This window comes from Pongo pygmaeus, chromosome 21, assembly GCF_028885625.2.
Source record: "Pongo pygmaeus isolate AG05252 chromosome 21, NHGRI_mPonPyg2-v2.0_pri, whole genome shotgun sequence".
Taxonomy (NCBI): Eukaryota; Metazoa; Chordata; class Mammalia; order Primates; family Hominidae; genus Pongo; species Pongo pygmaeus.
The window spans coordinates 20,916,093-20,928,619 of record NC_072394.2 but is presented as its reverse complement, the minus strand read 5'-3'; the positions used below and the strand labels follow the sequence as shown (position 1 = coordinate 20,928,619).

At 48.7% G+C, this 12,527-nt stretch overlaps 1 protein-coding gene across 13 annotated transcripts in view; it reads left to right on the top strand.

Annotated features, from left to right (window-relative positions):
* Positions 1 to 12,527, top strand: part of NINL (ninein like) — a 134,075-nt gene that overhangs the window by 112,263 nt on the left and 9,285 nt on the right. For all 13 annotated transcript variants that reach the window (XR_010125211.1, XM_054467868.2, XM_063659496.1 and 10 more), the window contains 3 exons: positions 4,998 to 5,102; positions 6,934 to 7,003; positions 11,854 to 12,012. Coding sequence is in view for 12 of the 13 variants with exons in the window: in XM_054467868.2 (XP_054323843.1) it covers positions 4,998 to 5,102; positions 6,934 to 7,003; positions 11,854 to 12,012 (334 nt within the window). In the remaining variant the exon portion in view is untranslated. The remainder of the gene's footprint in view (positions 1 to 4,997; positions 5,103 to 6,933; positions 7,004 to 11,853; positions 12,013 to 12,527) is intronic.

Sequence of the window (12,527 nt, the reverse complement as noted above, 5' to 3'; positions counted from 1 at the left end):
CTGGGGTGCGGTGGTTCACGCCTGTAATCTCAGCACTTGGGAGGCCGAGGTGGGTGGATCACCTGAGGTCAGGAGTTCGAGACCAGCCTGGCCAACGTGGTGAAACCCCGTTGCCTGTAATCCCAGCTACTCGGAAGGCTGAGGCAGGAGAATCGCTTGAACCCAGGAGGTGGAGGTTGCAATGAGTTGAGATCGCGCCACTGCACTTCAGCCTGGGCAACAAGAGCAAAACTCTGTCTCCAAAAAAAATACAAAAATTAGCCGGGCATGGTGGCATGCGCTTGTAGTCCCAGCTACTCGGGAGGCTGAGGCAGGAGAATCGCTTGAACCTGAGAGGCGGAGGTTTCAGTGAGCCGAGATCACACCACTGCATTCCAGCCTGGGTGACAGGGCGAGATTACATCTCAAAAAAAAAAAAAAAGTTCCTTTGGTGAAACTCTATTTGGAGTAAATTTCCTGTTTTTGCTTATCTGAAAAGTATCTTAAATGTTCCTTCATTTTTGTAAGACAGTATTCTTAGGAACACACATCTAGCCATTAAAGGGCCGCCTTTCCACCCTTGGAATGTCTGCTCTCCGTGTCAGAGACCCAGTTGCCGACGCTGCATGGTTGGCCCTTGGTCTGTCTGTTCTTCCTTCGTGTGCATTTCCACGGACTTGGGGGCTTAACAAGGCACAAAAGTGCGATGTTTTAGTTTTGGAGGTTGGAAGAGGAAAGGGTCTCCTTGGGCTAGGAGTAAGGTGCTGGCAGGGCTGCGGGGCCATCCAGAGGCCCCGAGGGGAACTCCCTGCCTCGCCTTCTCCAGTGGCCTTGACTTGAGGAGTCCTTCCATCCTGGAAGCCAGCCCTGGATGGCCGAGTCCTCCTCGTATCACCTCACTCCAACAGTGACTCTTCTTCCTCCACTTTCTACTTCTAAGCACACTTGTGATTACATTGGGTTCCTCTGGAGAATCCAGAATAATCTACAGTCAGAGAACGAGCAGCCTTCATTCCCCCTGCTGTGTAATGTCACATAGTCTGTTAGAGGCCAGTATTGTGCCATCCACAGTAGGTATCTGATTTTTGTGCTCTGGTTACTTCTGAGACCTGTATCTTTAGTGGTTTTTATTTGCTGTGCATTTCTTTCTTTTTAACTTTTTTTAAATTTATTTTTATTTTATTTATTTATTTATTTTTTTGAGACGGAGTCTCACTCTGTTGCCCAGACTGGAGTGCAGTGGTACAACCTCAGCTCACTGCAACCTTTGCCTCCTGAGTTCAAGCAATTCTCCTGCATCAGCCTCCCAAGTAGCTGGGATTACATGTGCCCACCACCATGCCCAGCTGATTTGTGTGTGTGTGTGTATTTTTACTACAGACGGGGTTTCACCATGTTGGCCAGGCTGGTCTTGAACTCCTGGCCTCAAGTGATTTGCCTGCCTCATCCTCACAAAGTGCTGGGATTACATAAGGCCTGAGCCACCACGCCTGGCCACTTTTTATTTATTTTATTTTATTTTATTTATTTATTTATTTATTTATTTATTTATTGTAGAGATAGAGTCTCACTATTTTGCCCAGGCTGGTCTCAAACTCCTGGCCTCAAGCGGACCTCCTGCCTCAGCCTCCCAAAGTGGATCCTCCTTGAAATTACAGGTGTGAGCCACCATGCCCAGCCTCTTTTTAACTTTTTATTAAAGTGTGATACACATAAGAAAATGTATATATTTGTACAATTAGGAGAATTGTCAACAAATTGAACACGTCTGTGTTACCAGCGCCCAGAACAAGAGATGGAATTCACCAGAGTCCCCAGGGGTAACCACTTCTTACAGCATAGATTCAGTTTGCTTGTTTTTGTACTTTACGGAGAGGAATCATGCAGTGTGTACTCTTTTGTGTCTGACTTTCTTGGCTCAACCTGGTTGTGCAATTGATCTGTGTTGTTGCTGTAGTTCATACATTTGCATTGCTGTGTGGTATTCTGTTGTATGAACATACCACAGTTTATTCTTTTCTCCTGTTGATGGGCATTTGGGTAGTTCCTAGTTTTTGGCTCTCACAAATGGAACTGCACTGAACGTTCTTGCATGTGTCTTTTGGAGCATTATGTTGGGCTGTACCCAGAAATGGGATTGTTGTGTTGTGGGTATAGGCGTAGTTTTCTTTTTGTTCATCCTACTTAGAAAACATTGTCCCAGCCAGGCACGGTGGCTCACACCTATAATCCCAGGACTCTGGGAGCCCAGGAGTTCAAGATCAGTCTGGGCAACATAAGGAGACTGTTTCTACAAAAACTTAAGAAAAATTAGTCACACATGGTGGTACACACCTGTGGTCCCAGCTATTTGGGAGGCTAGATGGGAGGATCACTTGAGCCTGGGAGGTTGAGGCTGCAGTGAGCTGAGATTGCACCACTGCACTCCAGCCTGGGCGGCAGAGCAAAAGGAAAAAAAAAAAAGAAACATTTTCCCTGTTGAATGTATGGATTGCATTGGTGTCTCATGAAAACCTCTCAGCCATTACTATTAAAATATTGCCTCTCCGGAGGTTGCAGTGAGCCAAGATCACGCCATTGCACTCCAGCCTGGGCAACAAGAGCAAAACTCCGTCTCAAAAAAAAAAAAAAAGAATATGTGTATGTATGTATATGTGTGTGTATATATATATGTGTGTGTATATATATGTGTGTATATATATGTGTGTATATATGTGTGTGTATATATATATGTGTGTATATATATGTGTATATATATATGTGTGTGTATATATATATATATCCTCTCTTCCCACTATTTTCTTCAATTAGATATGTGAATGTTAGAGCATTTCACTTTATTTCTCAACCTCTCTTTTATATTTTCCATCTTCTGTCTGTATCACATTTGGGGTATTTTTTACATACCTCTGTGTTCCAGGTCAGTATCTCTTTCTTTCAGCTCTGTGTAATCTGCTATTTAACCCATCCCATGAGTTTTTATTCTGACATTGACTTTTTGTTCATTTCTAAAAATTCTGTTTGGTCCTGTCTGATCATTGTCAATAGTTTCTTGTTGCTTGTTCATTGTTTATTTCTGTGTTTTATTTATGTAAACATTTCATAACACTTATTTTTAGTTTGTGTCTAATAATTGCAATACTTGCAGTTTCTAGGGGATTGAATTCTGGCTTCTGGCTTCTACTGTCATTTATGGGTGGCTTTGCTCCATGTATCTTATGGTGATCTTTGATTGTAAGCTCATATTTGCTTGATGTTAATCTCTGGGAATATAAAGAGCCTTATATGGGATGCTATTGCTTTTGCAGAGAAGTGGGAGGCTGCTAATCTGGGACCGTCTGAACCTCCTTCCAGGGCCCTGTCTGGTGCAGGTGTCCACAGTGCAGCTTCTCCATTCTGCTAATAGCAGTGCTGACATAGGCATTGGTTGCAGAGTCCCCCCAGCTTTGTATTGCATAATGCTTACCGCGTTGGTTTCAGCTTCCAGGATTTTGTTTTGTTTGGAGACTCTTGCAGGTTTCCTTTTCTTTCCATGAGGACAGTCACAGAGGTTACAATCAGCTTTGTGCAGGATCTAGTTGTTTGGTGGTCGTGTGGGGGATGGGGTGGGGCACCCCTCAGCTTTCGGCCTTGCATCAACTTGTTCTCCATTCTAGAGCCAGAGTGATAGTTTAAAAACACAGAACTCTCCTGCTTGAAACCCTTTGCTGCCTTTAATTCCATTGACTTCTATTTATTTTTGTCTTTAGTTCCTCATGAGATAAAATGAAGGCATATGAAGAAGATACTTATGTTTACTATTATAAGCATAATACATAAAGTGGGCTGGGCGTGGTGGCTCACATCTGTGATCCCAGCACTTTGGGAGGCCTAGGTGAGAGGATCACCAGGAATTCGAGACCAGCCTGAGCAACATATCGAGACCCCATCTCCACCACAACAAAAATTATCCAGGCGTGGTGGCGCATGCCTTCTGTAGTCCCAGTTCCTGGGCCCAGGAGTTCAAGGCTGCAGTGAGTCATGATCATGCCACTGTACTCCAGCCTGGGTGACAGAATGAGACCCCATCTCAAAGAAAACAAAAAATACATGACGTGAACATGCTGAGATCATGTGGCTTTCAGTATTTTCATACTGAAAAAATAAGAAGCTAGTACCATATAGAGACCTATTTGGGGAATACACATTAACTTTATCAGTCAGTATTAAGAATGCATTCTCTGGGTAGCAAGTATGTGGGTCTTAAGCTACTTCACTGGTGATCTTTTTTTTTTTTTTCAAAGACAAGGTCTCACTATGTTGCCCAGGAGGGTCTCAAACTCCTGGGCTCAAGCAGTCTTCCTGCCTCAGCCTCCCCAGTAGCTGGGATTACAGATGCGTGCTGCCACTCCTGGCTCCCATTAGTGATCTTCATTGGTAAATTGCCATCTTCATCTATCAAATCAATGGCATTACCCAAGCAGGGACTCCCCGAGTCTTCAGAGAACAAAGACGGCCCCAGGCAGACTTGGTTCACATAGTGGCTGTCTATCCCTGCCTTTTCCCACTTTGAGATTCACCTAGCAAAGGTTTCCCATATATCTTGGCCTTCTGATTCCTGTGTTTCTTAGCTCCACACTGGGTTCACTGCCAGGGCATGAGTACCCTGCAGTACCTGAGGACTCACGCCCAGCACTGGCAACCAGGACACACATGTGTTTGGTGAGAGGCCATAGATGCAGGAGCAGGTCAGCTATAAACTCAGCATAAGCAAAACCCAAGGTTCTGAGTGCATTTGTGACTTGATGATGTGGCAGTTTAGAAGCTAAGAAAGTTCCGTTTTCTGTGGCTTGGCTCATGGGAGATGCAAGACGTTAACACCTGGTGCAGGAAGAGGGAAAAGAAGGGTGTCTGGCACCACCTCCAGGGATGGGGAGATGGGGGCGCACAGTTCTCAGGACTCCCTGCTGCAGAGCTGGGCTCTGTGACCACATGTAGCTCCCCAAGTGCTCACCGGTCTTTTCTCAATTTTTACACAGACTGGAGTTCCATAGACTTTCTGAAGAAAACACTTTGTTGAAAAACGACCTGGGAAAGGTTCGGCAAGAGCTTGAAGCTGCAGAAAGCACTCACGATGCACAGAGGTAAGGGCCACGCCCCTACCCAGACCTTCTGGGGGTGCGTTTTGCCCTCCATAGAGTGACCTTATGCAGTCTCCATATAGACAGTGGGAAGTGTTCTCAGATTAGCCCTGCATTCCAGAAAACCCTAAACCATGAGCCTTGTTAACTTCTGAACGACTCGGCAGATGTAGGAGGCTCTGGGCTCCTTCCTCATGTAGGTGGCACCTGAACGCCCCAGCTCCTTGGTGTGGGAAGTGAGGCAGAGCGCCCACAGCATGGTCGGGACTGCGAGCAGAGCCCCAGCACGGGCACTGTTCACCCCACAGAGATGCTGCACGTCGCACTTAGGGGTTGGGGGAGGCCACAACAGTGTCTGGAGGGGTCATAGGTGCTCCTAGGATCCTCTCCTGATAACAGTTTCAGCTCTGCCTTCCTCAGAGGGTCATTGCTGGTTTATCAATTTCAGTGAACAAGAGCTGGGGGAGGGGACGGGTGTGGGGAAGGTCAGAAACCTGAGCACTGAGGCAAGAGAGGATGGGGGTGGGGGCACCAGTGACAGTCTGGGGACAGGGCAGGGGGCCGCCCACCAATGAGAGTCAGGACAGGGCAGGGGGCCACCAGTGAGAGTCAGGGGGGACAGGGCAGGGGGCCACCAGTGAGAGTCAGGGGGGCAGGGCAGGGTGGCCACCAGTGAGAGTCAGGGGGGACAGGGCAGGGGGCCACCAGTGAGAGTCAGGGGACAGGGCAAGGGGGTGCCCACCAGTGAGAGTCAGGGGGCAAGTCAGGGGGGCGCCCACCAGTGAGAGTCGGGGGATAGGGCAGGGGGGCACCCACCAGTGAGAGTCGGGGGACAGGGCAGGGGGGTGCCCCCCAGTGAGAGTCGGGGGATAGGGCAGGGGGGTGCCCACCAGTGAGAGTCAGGGGACAGGGCAGGGAGGCCACCAGTGAGAGTCAGTGGGGGCAGGGCAGGGAGACCACCAGTGAGAGTTGGGGGACCAGACAGGCGGGCCCCCATCAGTGAGAGTCGAGGGACTGAGCAGGGGGGTGCCTGTCAGTGAGAGTCGGCGGGGACAGAGCAGTGGGCGTCCATCAGCGAGAGTCAGGGGACAGAGCAGGAGTGTCCCCTCAGTGCAAGCTGGGGAAGGGCTGGGACTGAGGAAGGGAGAATGTGTGTTTTAGGGAGGGTGGCTTTCTGCTGTCACTACTGTAGCCGTATCCAAGGACAATCGTTTGGCCTTTTTTTTTCCCCAAGTATGCATCTCAAGGTGAGCTTAGCTCTCATAGACAGTAATTCTGAAATGATGGAATTGCCATGGTGATTAAAGTAGCGAGTCCCAAGCAGGTACCCAGGGATTGCCCTTCCATGACAGCACTTCCGAAATCTCAAAGCTTGTTTTCCTTTAGAAACCATTTTTTCTCTGGTTTTCCTGAGTCTGTGAGGACCCTGCCTCCGGAGATGCCAGGCTGTTTTGGTCTCTATTCACTCTGCTGAGTGTGAAGTGTTACGTGTTTTACAAAAGAAATATTCATGTATTTGATTGAGGAATGTCATGCAGGGTGTGCGTTCTTACAATGCTGGCAGTGTAGATTACTACAGGCTCTCTAGTAATCCGACAGTTTCACATTCCTAAAGTCTTCGTGGTTTGGGATAAACCACGGAGGATGGGATCGTCATCTTCATTCTCAGCGGCGACAGCAGAGACTGAGAGGGGCTGGAGAATGCCAGGGGCAGGTGTGGGCGTCTGTGCTGTGGCTACAAACCCGCATGCTGCTCTTACCCTGGGTGCTGACCAGGAAAGAAGGCACTGGTTGGTCACAAGTGATATCACTGTTAATTGTGCTTCTTCAACAGGAAGGAAATTGAGGTTTTAAAGAAAGACAAGGAAAAGGCCTGCTCTGAGATGGAGGTGCTCAACAGACAGGTGACGTATCGACGCCTGGGATGGAGCTTGTGCCACCCTTCCTTTTTTTTTATTATTTTGAAATTATTTTAAACTTACAAAAGGAAATGGAGAACATTCTTCCAAAAGACTTGAGAGTGAGTTGCTGACTGGCCCCCAGGCCCCATCGAAGTCAGGAACTGAACACGACTGTGAAGACCCCTGCCCCAGTCAGATATGCCAGTGGTCCCAAGGATGTTCAGAATCATGTGGCACGCAGTAGTTGGGACCACAGGCATCCCCTGCAGGATCCCTTTGGTGTTTTGATCTAGAAACTGTGAGCAGCTTCTCACAGACGCTGGCAGGCAGGCACTGTCTGTGTTGTGAGTGCCTGAGGCTCTGCACTGGCCCAAGGCCCAGCTGCTTGTGGAGATGACTCGCCTGGGGAGCCGCATGCCAGCATGCTCAGCTCATCTTTTGTGTTTTTAGTAGAGACGGGGTCTCACTATGTTGCCAAGGCTGCTCTCAAACTCCTGGCCTCAAGGAATCCTCCAGCTTTGGCCTCCCAAAATGCTGGGATTATGGTGTCAAACACTGCCTGGACACTCCCCAAATTTTGGGGTTTTTTTTTTTTGAGACACATTATCACTCTGTCACCCAGGCTGGAGTGCAGTGGTGTGATCTTGGCTCACTGCAACCTCCACCTCCCAGGTTCCAGCAATTCTTCTGCCTCAGCCTCCAGGGTAGCTGGGATTGCAGGCGTGTACCACCATGCCTGGCTAATTTTTGTATTATTAGTAGAGACAGGGGAGACAGGGTTTCACCACGTTGGCCAGGCTAGTCTCAAACTCCTGACCTCAAGCTATCCGCCGGCCTTGGCCTCCCAAATTGCTGGGATTACAGGTGTGAGCCACTGTACCCGCCTTACCCCAAAAATTTTACCATGAAAAACTTTAAACACAGGAAAGTTGAAACAATATAGAGTGATCATCCACATACCACAACATTAATGCAACTGTTATCCGCATTGCCGCGTGCACTTTAGTTCTGTTCATATCTATATATTTCACGTGTGCGTGTGTATGTGTGTGTTCTGAACCATTTGAAGACAAGTTACAGGCCGGGTGCGGTGCCTCATACCTATAATCCCTGCATTTTGGGAGGCCAAGGTGGGCAGATCACTGCCCAGGAGTTCAAGACCAGCCTGGGCAACATGACAAAACCCCATCTCTACAAAAAAAAGAAAAATCAACTGAGTGTGCTGGCATGTGCCTATAGTCCCAGCTACTCAGGAGGCTGAGGTGGGAGGATGGCTTGAGCCTGGGAGGTTGAGGCTACAGTGAGCGGAGATCGTACCACTGCACTCCAGCCTCACAGAGTGAGACCCTGTCTCTAATAATAATAACAATAATAATAGAAAATAAGTTCCAGATGTCATGATACTCCACTCCTCAAATATTTCAACAGGCATCTCTTAAAAGGAAGTGCATCTCCCACCTCGCCACACTGAAGGAGTGCTGCCACACTTAAGAAACTTAGCAGTAGTTACCTCAAATCAGTATTCACACCATATTCTCATTTCTCCAGTTATTAAAAAGTGTCCTGCACAGCAAGTTTTCTGGCAGTAGGATGCAGCTGGGGGTGCCACATTGTGTGTAACTATGACTCTGTTCAGACGTGTTTAGCTATCAGATCAACTTGCTGGCATAAACCAGCCACTTGAGTGCATTCATGGCACCTGTGGGTCAGGCATTCAGACAAACACAGCCTGGACGGCCGTCCCTGCTCTGTGATGCGGGGTCTCGGCTGGGAAGGCTGGACAGTTGGGGTGACCTAATGGCCAGGGCTGGAGTCGTCAGGGACCCCTTCTGCTTGTGTCTGTCTGGGGCCTCTCCTCATGGGGCTGGGCCTGGAGGGAGTGTCGGGGGGGGTGTCAGGGAGCCAGTGTTCCAGGGCAGCTGGTAGGAGGCGCACGGCTCCCAAGCCCTCCTCGGAAGTCACTCTACGTTATTCCCACTGAGTCCCTGGAGCCGCGGGGGAGGCTTCTCTGATGGGCAAGTGTTCAGGTCACATTTCAGAAGAGGATGTGGGATGGAAGAGGCTGCTGGAGGCTTCTTTGTACAACACATCCCCTGAATGGTCCCTTTGGTGTTTTGATCTGGAAGACCTGTTTTTCCCCATGACACTGGCTTTTGGAAGAGCCCAGGTAGTGGTCCCATGGGCCATCCCACATTCTGGATCTGTCCAGTTGTTTTCTGAGAGTGTAGGCTACTCTGGTCGTATGTCACTTGTCTGTCTTGTAAACTGGAAATTAGGCCTAAAGGCTGGAGCAGATGCAGAGTGAACATATTTGACACAGATGTCATTTGTTTTAACACACGCCCAGGAGACAGCTGCTGACATCTCATGTTGGCTTCTGCAGTGAAAGCCAGATGAATGCAAGTTCAAAATTAAGAGGTGGCCAGCGTGAACGCCACCAGGAGCAGATAGCATCTCTGCCTCCTGATGCGGCTCCCTTCCCAGTGTCTGCCCAGGAGCTTGTTACCCGAGTCACAAGGAAGCACCAGACAAACCCCAAATGGGAGGGGGTGGAACTGTATTTGTCAAAAAATGTCGAAGTCATGAGAGACAGAGGCTGAGGAGACATCCCACATTTGAGGAGGCTGAAACAGCAGGACAGGGCCCAGCTGATCCTGTGCCGGGAAGGATGCTGCCAGGCTCATTGACAAAATGAAGTGTGGGGACATCGAGGCCACTGTCCTGAAGCAGTAGCTGCACAGCAGCCGTGTGAGAGCTGCTGTCCGTGGGAGGCAGGCGGCTGTGGAAGTGGGAAGACATCATGTGTGCGCCTGTGTGTGTAGGGGGCAAAGCAGATTGGGGGAGTGTTGTCGGCTAGGAGCCGGGATGGAAGGCAGGTGGGTTTCCCTGGTCATGTTCTAGTCTTGCAACTGTTCAAGTCTGAAATTATTTCCAAATGAAGAGTTTTTTGTGTGTTTGTTTGTTTGTTTGTTTGTTTTGAGATGGAGTCTTGTTCTGTCACTCTGGCTGGAGTGCAGTGGTATAATATCAGCTCACTGCAAACTCTGCCTCCCGGGTTCAATCAGCTCTCCTGCCTCGGCCTCCCAAGTAGCTGGGACTACAGGCGTGTGCCACCAAGCCCGGCTAATTTTTGTATTTTTAGTGGAGATGGGGTTTCGCCATGTTGGCCAGGCTGGTCTCAAACTCCTGACCTCAGGTGATCCTTCCACTTCGGTCTCCCAAAGCGCTGGGATTACAGGCATGAGCCACCACGCCCAGCCACCAAATGAAGAGTTTAAATGTTAAAGGTGAATAGAAGAAAATCCACTATTGTGTTTATCTCAAGAACTGAAGGAAGATTCCATTTCTACTCATGAAATCAAGGCTGTTTTTAGAGGACAAGGTGAATGTGTGTCAGTATTAAAACAATTCTAATTTTCACAATAAAATGTCATAAAACACCTGAGCTCTATACCATACGCAACTGCCACACGCTTATGTCGTGGTGGAAGCTTCTTTTAACCTGAGGCTTGAGGTTCTAGGGAAGGGATGAGGTGAGGTTAATTTGCAAGGAATTGCATGAGAAAAATGCATGAACTCCCTAATCTTGAGTAAATCCAAATGGAAAAACGTCCCAGTTTTCTTACATGCCTGTAAAACCTATAGAAGCAAAGGCAGTGGTTGTTGGCGTCACTCTGGGAAGGTGACGTGTGCGTGGTCGATTGTGCTGAGAGCGGGTCAGAGGACATCGCTCCGAACCCCCAAGAGCTGCGGTGGGAAAAAGCAAGTAAGCAGAAATGTGGTTGCATGAAGATGTTCCTGACAGGTGGCTGCAGACAGCAGAGCCTCCGTGGTCCAGACTGCAGGGCCACTTTCCTGCCGCTGTCACTGCACTACACCCTCACAGGTTCCCCTGATGAATGTTTGCTGAAATCCACTGTCTGTGGGGGGTGCTATTGAGAAAAAGCAAAACATACAATTTGATGAACCCATGTACCCTGCCAAGAGCTATGCTTGTGTGTTCAAGACGGAGATCGGAGGAGACTTAAGAGATTCACGTACCTCAAGTTTAAATAGGTTGCTTTTTTGTTAAAATTGCCATATATTTTTAAATATATTAAAATAATCGTGGAGGAAATGAGAAAAACGTGAAAGGTCTTCCAAACGGTTCTGACGGTCATGGCATATACTGCCCTCTGGTGGCCTAGATGTGTGTGTGTTTCTCCTAGGGGCTGGAGCAGGTCTTCCTGTCCTTGGCACTGGTGACGTTTGGGGCCAAATCATCTGCGTCGTAGGGTGTCAAGTGCCCCCATGCCATTGGTGCCAGCAGCTTCCTCCATCTCCAGCTGTGATCACCAAAAATACCTGGAGACATTGCCAGACATTTCCTCAGGAGCAAAGTTGTACCTGGTTGAGAGCAATTACAATGATATGAATTGAGCTGCTGGCTTAAAAGTATTTTAGGGGGCAAGGTGGCCCACACCTATAATCCCAGCACTTTGGGAGGCTGAGATGGGAAGATCCCTTGAGGCTAGGAGTTCAGGACCAGCCTTGGCAACACAGCTAGAGACCCTGTCTCAACCAAAAAACAAAACTAGGTGGGAGTGGTGACGTGTGCCTGTGGTCCCAGCTACTTGGGAGGCTGAGGTGGGAGGATCGCCTGAGCCTACGAGGTCACGGCTGCAGTGAACCATGAGTGTGCCACTGCACTCCAGCTGGGGCAACAGAGCGAGCGCGTGTCTTGAAAAACAAAACAAAACAAAACAAAACAAATGACTACTTAATAAAAATATAGCCAATGATGGGCAAATGTATATATAAAATGAAAATTAAAAACTTTTTTTCTTATGTATTTAAAAACTTTTTCCCCCTAGAATCAGAACTACAAGGATCAATTATCCCAGCTCAATGTCAGGGTTCTTCAACTGGGACAGGAGTCTTCTACCCACCAGGCCCTAAACGAGGAGCATCGTGTGACCATTCAGCTGTTAACACAGAGCCTGGAAGAGGTGGTACACAGCGGGCAGCAGCAGGTGGGTGGCCTCAGCCGCAGGCAGCTCCACCTGGGCTCTGCTGGAGGCTGGGAGTTGCAGAGTGGGGAGGCGGCTGCAAACAGGTCAGGACACGCGCTGAGGAGCCTGGAGGGGAGTGAGGGACTTCCCAAGCATGCCTTGGAGAAATAGGTGGACTGTGCTCTGTTGGCAAATCCCAGTATCTAAAGAAAATAACAGAATAGCTTTACATGCTGCTGACAGAGAAGTGAATTGGTACAAAGTTCCCCGAGGGCAGTTTGGCAAAACACACACTTAGAGGCTGAAGAAAGTCCACATGCCTTGACTTCACGATTCCGATGGGGATGTTCCCGAAAGCCTTGTGGAAGGATGCAGCTGCAGCATTTTCCTTGCTGTGCTGTTTATAATAGCAAAGCAGAACTGAAATCGGCCAAGTCACCAACAGAAGCTGAGGGAATCACTGGATCACAGCACAGCCACTGAAAACTATGTTTTCAAATCATAACTAATGCCCCAGGAAACGCTCCCGCTGTGGT